General features: G+C 34.4%; 1 protein-coding gene across 1 annotated transcript; it reads right to left on the reverse strand.

Annotated features, from left to right (window-relative positions):
- Positions 1 to 9,326: 9,326 nt before the first annotated feature.
- LOC119079696 lies at positions 9,327 to 9,884 on the reverse strand. Its single transcript, XM_037187754.1, has one exon. It carries the CDS (start codon positions 9,882 to 9,884, stop codon positions 9,327 to 9,329), a length of 558 nt encoding a protein of 185 aa, XP_037043649.1.
- Positions 9,885 to 11,141: the final 1,257 nt, after the last annotated feature.

Consider the following 11,141-nt stretch of genomic DNA (forward strand, 5'->3'; position numbering starts at 1 on the left):
GCAGAAAAGTCTTAATTAATTTATTTGTCTATGCGACGTCCAGTCCACTAACGACGGGTCTCGACGGTATTGATTGACTGAGCGTGCCTCGTGTACGAATTAGCTCCTTGAACCTAGGTTTTGTTTAGAATTACGTAGAATTGCTCCAGAAACTCATTTTACACAAACAGCGACAAATTAAAATGAACTAACCAGAAGTGTATGCCCCTTCTAGAATTTGTCAGTAGGACAACCTAGGTGCAAAAATACGCTTTGTGAAGATACTTATCTAGACACATGCTAACTTATTACCATAGACCATGCCCATTTCGACTGTACTGGTAGTACATATCAGCAGTCAAAGTTCACCGAGGTTAACTATATTTTTACAAAATCCGACTTTTCTCAAAATTTTGCCGAATTTTCGATTTTCATTTTATGTGATTATTAATCACGGGACTGCCCTCCACTAAAATCGAAAAGAACATTTCATGTGCACAAGTACCACAAGTAGTATGACTATGTTGAAGGTCACCGTGCCCTCTGTAGGGTTCCTGAACACTTTTCATCATAATTTTTCGATAATGTTGACAAATATATCATCATAAAGGCGGGAGCGGAGCGAGCGAAAAATTATGTGAATGGAACCTTACGGATAAATAAAAAATGAAATCAAGAAAAATAGCACGAGCAGAGCGATCGAAAAAAAAAATAATTGACTAGTAAACGTCCAGACGTTTAATTCTGTTCCATTGAAATGACAAGAGTAACCAGAATTCCCGCATAAGCCCAATAGTAACACCTACACCAAAATCAGTCATATATGACTTCTTCGACACTCAACTGTTGTCTATTAACACGAAATGAATGATTTAAGAACAAAGGAAACGAAGTAGCTGAGTTACAATTTCGAAATTTAAGATTCGTTTGTAAATTTCGTCGTAGAGCGATCTCGCTACAAAATATCTAACAAAAAAGGTACGCGTCGCGACCGATGTGTATCATGTTTGGTATCGTTACAAAGCTTAAGCTTAGGGCTAAGCAACTATACATATTTTGATTTAAAATTTGCCTTTGGAAGTGTTCCAGCAGTGCTCAAAGTTCGCCGACGGTAGAGAAGAAAAGATGGTCAAAAATTGGCCATTAGAGACAACATCTAAAAAATCAGTTACTAGTGTTGGATAAGGATCTAGGGAAAGGAAACTGGGAGGCTTTTGACAATACCGGTTTTCGGTAATACCGGACCCTGTAATACCGGTATTTCATCGGTATTTCTCGTTAAATGTCAAATATAATCGAAGAAATTAATGTGTAGAATCATATAAATCAGTTTTTCATGTGTCGGGGCCGAAAATGAGGGAGTTTCGAGATTTTTCTCGGGTTTTCGACCCCTTACATGAAATTTTTTTTGAGTATCTGTTTTGGACGATTGATTTTAGGCACTTTCGCATGTAGCCCAATCGTCCAAAACAGATACACAAATAACTATTTCATGCTTGTTATGGGAACCGAAAGTAAAAATGTCAATTTTGAGGGGCGAAAGTAAAGTTTCAGTTCTCAGTTCTCATAACAAGCATGAAATAGTTATTTAGTTATTTATTATTCACTTCGTTCGGGCTACAACAAGCGAAATTGCCTAAAAACAATCGTCCAAAACAGATACTCAAAAAAATTTTCATGTAAGGGGTCGAAAACCTGAGAAAAATATCGAAACTCCCTCATTTTCGGCCCCGACACATGAAAAACTTCATACGTCACGCGAAAGTGAATGGTACTTGTGACGTAAATAACTATTAATGCAGATTACTATTTTGAATACTTCGTTTAGTTTGAAAATGGATTTCATTACTTCATTAGGGCATTTTCTAAAAATACAGAGGGGGAATAAGTATACAGTGAGTAATTCTCTAAAATGTTTGATTTCAGTATATTTAGCTAATCCTTCTGTCACATCTTTTGACAGCTTTTTACGTTTTAGTACGTTCTCTCTCCCAGTAGCAAAAACCCAATCCCAGCAAAAAAAGAAACTATATCGAATGCCGCAAATGCATTTAAAAACGAACATTCGGTGAAATACTTTTTTATCACACCAAATGTTTATCATTTTATACAAATATGTTTATCTTTATAATAAATCAACATCAGTGATGTGCATGTAATTTAAACAAAGCAAAATCAATTGTTTATGTGTTACATTTACATTATGGAAGAGAAATGTCCCATTCTTTTTCCAAATTTGTGTACTCAAGCGAAAGAAATTGTCATTTATTTGCGTTAAATGAATTTTACTAAACAATTCGACGTTATTATCATCTTATTGACATTGAAACTATATAAAAAATAGTAGCTTCCAATCTAGGTACTTTTACTCATCGTGATACGAGATAACAAATTATTTTCCGTGTATTGTACATACCAACTTTCCTGTAAGACAAATCTTACGGTGTTTGTACTTGTCTTCTTTTGCTATGCATAAAAAATGCATATAGATCGTCGACATATTTTGTGATCGGCAACTTTGTCAGTTTTTCCTTTTACATTTTCGAGTTTTTTTTTAATGTTAAAATTACAACCATAAGATACATTTTGAAATGTTGCATTGAATGCAAATAGAATTACTTCGAATTACATGGATTACTTCGGGGGGACATTTTTGAGATCTCGTAAACAAAATAAAAGTTGACAAATTAATTTGTCGTCGATTTTATGCATTTTTTATGCGTGGCAAAAGAAGACAGTAACATACAACGTAATATTTGTGTTACATAAAAGTTGGTCGCACAACTATAAACACCAAAATCGTTTTGTGAGCATTCTAGACAATTAAAATTTGGATTGAAATGAAAAATATTTTTTTTATAGTTTCAATGTCAATAAAATGATATAACGTCGAATTGTTTAGTAAAATTCATTTAGCGCAAATAGACGACCATTTCTTTCGTTTCAGCACACATGTCGTCGATTTGTGTGCATTTTTTGTGCATATAAAAAAAGACAAGTAAATTGAATACCGCAAATACATTTAAAAAGGAACATTCGGTGAAATACTTTTTAGCAATTCAATTGTTTATTTGAATCATTTTATTAATTGAATACACAGAGAAAAAATTCGGATTTAATGTTTAATCTACGGAAAGATTACGAATATTTTAAATATTTCGAAAGATTTCGTTTCAATCTTTTTTCAAAGATTACAAAAATTAAATCTTTCGATAGATTGAGTTTCGGTTTAAAATGTCTAAAATTGATAGTAGCAATTAGAAGTGAAGATTTTGCCACGAAAATGTTTTGTTTTTGTTAAAAGTTCATTGTCCTGGTATCTAGAGTTTATGATTAGAAGCTACTGCCATGTGTAATTTTTAGTCATCTGTTAGCGATGCAAAAGTAAAAACCACAGCATCCAAATGTTTCAGATTTTTTTTTTTTGCTTTTCTTAAAGGATATTGATTTTCGAGTAAAGAAAATCGGTGAAAAAGTAAATAATTCTTCCATGCAAACTGGTCTGTTATACTTCTTAATCAATGGTACAATTAAATATGGGTGAAAAATATCGTTATTATAATATTTTCCATACGCTTATGGTACTTTTCAATAGTTTTGCCAGGCTCAACTTCCTTATCGTTGCTCATACAGATTTATGAAGTATGATAATAGTTTATTAAATAATTGGTAAAATGAAAAAAAATGTTGCCTTCGATTAGGATTTGAACTCGTCTACTATGATGGTTACCTCAGTTGGTACAAATTTTTCGTTCAGAAGATTAATTTTTTAATCTTTGAAAGAGTAAAATCTCCGTAACAACGGTGCGAAAATAAATCTTGCTAAGATTACGAACCCAATAGCTCAGTGGTAAAGTACAGGACTGGAGATACGGAGGTACCGAGGTGAACGAGTTCAAATCCTGATCAAATTAAGTAAAAAAAAATATTTAATTTCAACTAAACAAATATTTCCAATTTCAGAATAAATAAAACAATTAAATCTGACTCAATATTTCAAATAAATGTTGGAAAAATTTTTTTAATTTCAAAATAATAAAATTGAAATCCCTTTGAAGATTTCGATCTAATCCATCGACAGATTATTTTCGAAAGATTAAATGCAAGTAATCTTTCGAAGATTTGCAGGCAAAAATGCTAATTAATCGATAGTTAAAATTCAGTTTAGGGCAAAAAGTCTGTTTAAGAAATATTTAGAATGAATGAAACTAATATTTAGTCAAATTAAAGCAAAATCGTCCAATATAATTTCTGTAGGGATAAGCTCGCGGAAGCTTATTTTATATTTTCCATTACGTATAAGGAAAATTAAGTTCGCCCGAATGTAAGAGGAAAATGACTAAACTGAAATTGGTCTCCGCGGAGGCTTATTTTTACAAGGTTCTCGATGAACTTGTTCAGCACTCTGAAAACTTGCAGGGCAATCTTTATTTCATGGTTTTTTGGGCTTCGAAGGCACCGTGAACATTGTTTGAAAAAACTCAAAGTATTTTAATGACAATTGATATGTTTTGCTCCACATGTTTTTTGTTCATAGTTCTCAAACCACTGGACCGACGTCGTTCAGACTTCAGTACTCTCACTTCCGATCGGGTGAAATGTACAAAAATTCAGTAAACAATTTTATTTTCTTGAGCCAAGTGTACTTGCACTCAAGCCAAGATAAGTGACTCTCTTATTTTTCTATGCACAATATTAATGCGAAGCGACGACAGCTGCCAAATTGTTTAGTCAAAATTCAGCAAATTTTACTATTTTGAGAAAAAAGCGTCAATCGAAAATTATATTGCAGTTTTGTACTACAAAACATTTAGAGATTACCCGGATGATCCACAAAGTCTACTTTTCTCACTTGCTTGCACATATCAAGATTGTCTGCCTGTCTTTTTTTCTATGCACAAATCGTGCATGCAAAGCGACGACAATTGTCGTTTTTGTTGATTTGTTCTTTATTTCATGCGGCATGCGGGTGAATTTTTATGCGTACATTTCAGAGACTTTCGGATTTGTAGACAAAAATGCTCGTTAAATCGAGAGTCACTTTAGGGCAAAAATTCTGTTTAGGGAACTTATTTTTAGTCGAATTATCTACGAGTAATTATACCTAGAGGGAGGCAGCCATCACAGCCCACAAACCTTTTTATATTTTTTTGAGAAGGAATTTGTAGTTGGAAACATTTAAAATTCCCCATTTGATATAATAGTTATTTGTTAACCAAGGAAAAAAAATGGAAATTTCATTTCGACTGTGTTTTCTTTGTGGCCAGAGCGTAGCGAATTTTTCACCCGAGAAAATGAAATTTCCTACTTTTTCCCCGAGGTCGACACATAATTTTTCACAAGGCATCCGGAGGTTCATCGGAGGTGAGAAAATGACTATTGTCTCTCCCATCGAAATCAAATGGTATTATATCTGAAGTTATCTCGTACGCGTACATTTTCTTTTTGATTTCACAAAGTTGCCGATCACAAAAATATGCCGTCGATTCATATGCATTTTTTATGCATAGAAAAATAAGACATAACAGGAACAAGCAATTTGTCTTACAAGAAAGTTGGTAGCATAACAATAAACACCAAAATGGTTTTGTGAGCTGGGCTGTTTATAGACGGTACATTCCCTGCGAGAAAATTGTTTAGTTAAAATTCAGCGAGTTTTACTATTTTCAGAAAAAAGCGTCCTTCGAAAATTGAATTGTAGTTATGTAGTACGAAACATTGTAATTTTAGAGATTACCCGGATGATCCACAAAGTCTACCTTTCTCACTTGCTTGCAGCACATATCAAGATTGCCTGTCTTTTTTTCTATGCACAAATTATGCATGCAAAGCGACGACGATTATTGTCGTCTTTGTTGATTTGTTCTATGCGGCATGCGGGTGAATTTTTATGCGTACATTTCAGAGACTTTTCGGATTTGTAGACAAAAATGCTCGTTAAATCGAGAGTTAACATTCAGTTTAGGGCAAAAATTGTGTTTAGGGAACAGAATGAAACTTTTTTTTAGTCAAATTGTAGAAAAATCGTCCCCTGTAGGAATGAGCTAACGGAAGTTAGATTTATATTTTCCATTATGTATAAGGAGAATTAAGTTGGCTCGAAGACAAATAATGTATTTCATGTTTTGTAAAAGGAAAATGACAAAACAGAAATTGGCTTTCGCCGGGGCTAATTCTTACAAGGTTCTCGAGGAACATTTTCTGTAACATTTTCTGTTGAACGGAACCTGCCTGTACTAGCAATGTAGTTCAGTGAGAAAAGTCGAATTCATCCGTGTACAAAATCTCTGAATTTTCCAGAGATTGTTTGAGAAGAAATTCGTAACTTTTTAAATTCCCCAGTTGATATAATAGTTATTTCAGAAATTTTGTTTGAAAATGATTCCAACTTATTTATTTGTGGGAATTCAATCCCGTATGATTGCTAACAAATATCATCGCCCGTAGGCATATACGATGACAAAGAGTTTTACTTATAATAATTCCTAACCGGTGGCGCTATTAACGTTATTGACCCGGAGAATGGCCTGAACCCTTCAGTGAGGAAAAGAAAAGCAAGATATTATACAAAATTGAATTGTTTCCCACGATTGTTTCGTTTGCTCAGCTGTTGATATCGCATACAGGTCATTGAACTAAGCCAATTGATCAGCTGTGAGGTGGTGATTGACATTCGTATTCATAATCATAACAAAGGACATCGTTGACCAGTTTCCACTCGAAACACTTGTTTTGACGCCGCGTTCTCTTTGATTCAACTAAAATTGTGCTCGATAAATTTGTCCTAAACGGATTGAAATTTAAAGGACCTTGTTGGATAAACCATAACCAGATCGACCAGAAAAATGAAATTCTCAGCGAGAACCCATTTGAAGTGATGAGTTTGGTTTTTGCTTGACTAGTGTGTGACGAATATTTATTTCATAAATGGAGCACTAGTTGATGGGAACGAAACGTGCTTAAGATGAATCGTTTGGTGATAAAGGAAGGAAGCGTTCGGTGGAGTAAACCAACGGCCAAGTCCTGTAATTCGACACCAATACTGCAACGTTGGATGATTCAGTTGTTTATTAAAGCGATGAACCAACACAAAAATTTAACTGAAACTCGATCAAAGCTAAGTGTTTGTTGATATTTTATCTACATTTGTCAACTTCCCTTTTACTTAATCCTAGGTTTGCAAGTGGGCCAAGTTAGGGACTAATAGCGACCCCAAACATGGGTACTGGAACAACCATGTTCGTGGGTTGTTTCAAACGATTCGGTCATCAAACTGTATCGGATGACCATGATATGGATGTGACTCGAAAATTTGTATGACTTCATGAAACGCTCCGGAATTTTTGTGATGATACGGTCAGTGAGTTTGTTTTTCTTTTTGTTGTTGAATGGCTGACTGGATTGTATTTATTGGTTTTTGTTGATCCGATATGACCTAATTGTCCTTGTAACGTAGCTATTGTTGTCGATATAATTATTGTTGCCGGATGGAGTTTAATCCAATAATTTGGTGTTGGTCTTCCCGACCCCAAGTACGTTCATCAGCTCTACAACCGAATTTCTTTTGATTGGCCACCAACTCATCAAGGATTTGTTGAACAATTTTCCAATAATTTCCAAACGGTAACGCCCATTCTATGATTTCGAAAAAAAATTGTCACGTTCGGACCAAATTTGAAATACGTTGAATTAAACGCAACGCCTTTAAATGGAAAATCTTCGATTCTGCTTGCTGCTAACGGTTGATTGATTCAAATACGACGTAAGGGTTTCGTCGATTGTAGGTGCGGTAGACTTTCGCTAATTGATGCTGCTGCTTGTTGAATTCTGGCGAGTTTGCCAGAACAGTGCCATTACATTTTCTTTTTGTTGTTCGATGACCCTCACTACCTCGCTTATTTGAATTGATTGATTGGAACTTTGTGCTTCCAGAAGGTCGAAGTATGAATATGTCAGCACAACGGAAGCATCGAAAATACTGAAAGCTACGTCATACTTTTTCGATACAGTTTCTTCATGTTTGATTTGAAAACTAAAATCTGTTGACTCCATCATCGTTGTATTAGCATCGTAAATTTTGTCCCATAAAGTCGTGACGACCTTGAGTTTTCTATCGAGAAGTATCTTTGTAATTTCATCGACCTTCAATTCCTCGTAGAATTCCTCCAAATCTTTGATATTCTGTTCATGTATCTCCAATAATCTTTGCATTTTAATATTTTCTATTCATTTCCAGATATTCAAACACAGAACGTTGATCAATTTGCTCATGATGACGAGGTCAACTCTACGACCGTTTAATTATGAATTTAATAGATTCCAATGTACGGTTGATTTTAATAAAATTGTTGAATTAGTTGCTGACTTCGTTGTTCCTCTTCACCAAATTAGGGAACCCTTGGCCAGATGAACTTACGTTAATGACCGTCGATCCACAGAAAAATGTTATGCTGGCAAAGACTGTTCTCGTACTGTGTATAGTATGTGTGGCGACTTTCTTTTGTTCGTCGCAATTCGTTTACTGATGATGGTTGCACTTTATGTGATTTTATTAAAAAATTAATCTTGTGCGGCCGTTTAATATGCTGTTGCCGATTATTTGATTTTATTACAATTATTTGTGGCCGTTAATTTTTCAGTAGCCGTTTCTTTAATTTCTCGGTTTTTTGTCTGTTTGGCCGGAACTTTTCACTGTCGGCGTTTTAACTTTGTTTAGCCGATAGTTTTATGTAATTTTATTTTAAATTGTTTGGTGTAATTGATCGATATTTAATAAATTTTTAAATTCGCAGCCAAATTACAGATGGCCTTCCTTTGTTCTTTAATTCAATTTTTAATAGTGGACTGTATTTTATTTTATTTCACTGGGGGAATTAAAAAAATTTGACTATTGTCTCTCGCATCGAAATCAACAAAGTAGAAATGTATGACAAATCAACAAGCACGACCACTTTTGTATGCATAATTTATGCATAGAAAAAAGACTTGTGTAAGTAAATAAGAAAAGTATATGTTGGTTTTGTATGAGCTTGTTACGTAAATTTTCTTGATTAAAATCGGATTTGCTCAGTTAAATTACTTTTATTCTGCCAAATCAATTTCGGTACCAAATAGATACCATCTTTAGTGGCTAAAAACATAAACATAATGAGAACACAGAATATCATTATACAGCGCAAAGGTTTCTTTTTACCTCAATTCTTTTAAAGCACAAAAATAAGCACTTGTGTGCATCGTCAATTAAATTCAATACTAAATCGATTTAGATCAAAATCAAAACGTAAAGAGAGAGGATAAAACAAAAATGAATTTCTACTAGATGAAAGCATTACGTACAGAGAGTAACATCAAATCACGTTATTATAGGCAGTAGATAACATTATACAATCGGTGTGTTTATTCAGACAATTCGGTGTCTTCTTCACCGCAATCATCTCTAAAATGTCTCTTTTCTTCTGCTGACTTTCACGAACAACAATTTTAACTTTATCCCACAACGGTGTATGATTGTTCGTAATAGCGTGATCACATAAGGCACTGTGGTTACTGTTCTTAATGCTTATGTTGTACTTATGTTGATAGATTCTGTCCTTCAAAAGCTGTAATGTCTGGCCAACGTATTTGTACCCGCACGAACAGGGAATACAGTACACCAAATGTGAACAATGTAACTTTGGCGTCGGATCTTTGAGTCTACTAAAAATAGACTTCTTCAACGTGTTGTCGCCTTTTCCAACCAGCATGACATCATCCTTGCATATGGCTTTCAGTTTCTCAAACAGGCCTTTAACATAGGGTACGGCAGCTATCGGGAGTTTCTCTTTGATCGGTTTCACATCTCCATTCTTTGTAAACTTTTCGTGTGCTTTTTTGATCATACATTCAACCAAACCATTCGGGTACATATTCTTGGCTAAAGTTTCTCTCAGCAATTCAAAGTTTTTGTTGTGGAACTCGGGTTCAGACAATAGAAGAATCTTCTCTGCTAGCAGTGTGACTGTGTTGCGTTTGTAGGCAGTTGGCAAATGAGATTTAAATTCAAATAACGTCCGGACCAAGTGTCTTTGTGATACCAATCAGTCTTAATGCTACGACCATCTCTAATACACCACAGTTCCAAAAATGAAATTTTTTGATCTCGTTCTACATCTACAGTAAATTGTATATGTTGATTGTAGCTGTTGAACGTTGTTTTAATTTCATTAACTTTGTCAGCAGGAACTGCTGTTAAAATATCGTCCACATATCGTACGTAGAATGGTAATTTGAATTTCAGCTTTCGTATGACTTCGTCTTCCAAAATTTCTAATACCAAATCAGCAATCAGCAGAAATTGATTTGGCAGAATAAAAGTAATTTAACTGAGCAAATCCGATTTTAATCAAGAAAATAAGAAAAGTATACATCTAATCCGGGTAATCTCTAAAGTTAAAAAATTTTCTCACCAACTAATTTGCTATAGACCAGCACTTTATTTCTATATGCATATTTCTTCCATACATATTTATCTTGAAATCGTTAAGTTTTGTCCTATTGAAGGCAATTTTCTTCAGTCCATCTTGCACACGCAAATTTAATGCTTATTATCCCTTTTACGAAATTTTAGTGAAGTAAAAACTGTGTGTGAGTTCACCTATTACGCAGTTGAAAATTGCGTTATTTTGCACCGTGTGCCAAATTACCACACGCCATTCAGCTCACTATTTTATAGAAAAAAGCAAATCAAATTTTACGTCTAACGTCTTAATGTCAGTCTTTATTTCTATGCACAAAATTATGCATACAAAGCGACGACAGTTGTCGTGTTTGTTGATTTTTGCTATAGGTCAACGCACTTCAAGCAAAAGTGATCATAGTTGACAGCTGCCAAATAGAGTAATATTTTGTATGAAATGGTTTTTTACAGTGCTGTACAGTTGTGTGACACACTGTCACGTTTCGGTACCCCATTTAGAGTACCACGCATGCTTGAAGTGCGTTGTATCGGTACATCTCATAAAAGTGAATTTTTTGAACGTAACTTTCACAGAATTTTTGGATCTGTAGGCAAAAACGGTCGTTAATCGAGAGTTAAAATGCAGTTTAGGGAATAAGTCGTAATGAAACTAAGTCAAATCATCACAAAATCCTTCGCTGATAACATTTATGTAAGAATTGGCCCG

The sequence above is a fragment of the Bradysia coprophila genome, unplaced genomic scaffold (genome assembly GCF_014529535.1).
Source record: "Bradysia coprophila strain Holo2 unplaced genomic scaffold, BU_Bcop_v1 contig_324, whole genome shotgun sequence".
Taxonomy (NCBI): Eukaryota; Metazoa; Arthropoda; class Insecta; order Diptera; family Sciaridae; genus Bradysia; species Bradysia coprophila.

What these genes read in the sequence shown, in the direction of transcription:
- LOC119079696 (XM_037187754.1), bottom strand. Translation starts at nt 9,884, where the DNA reads ATGTACCCGAATGGTTTGGTTGAATGTATGATCAAAAAAGCACACGAA.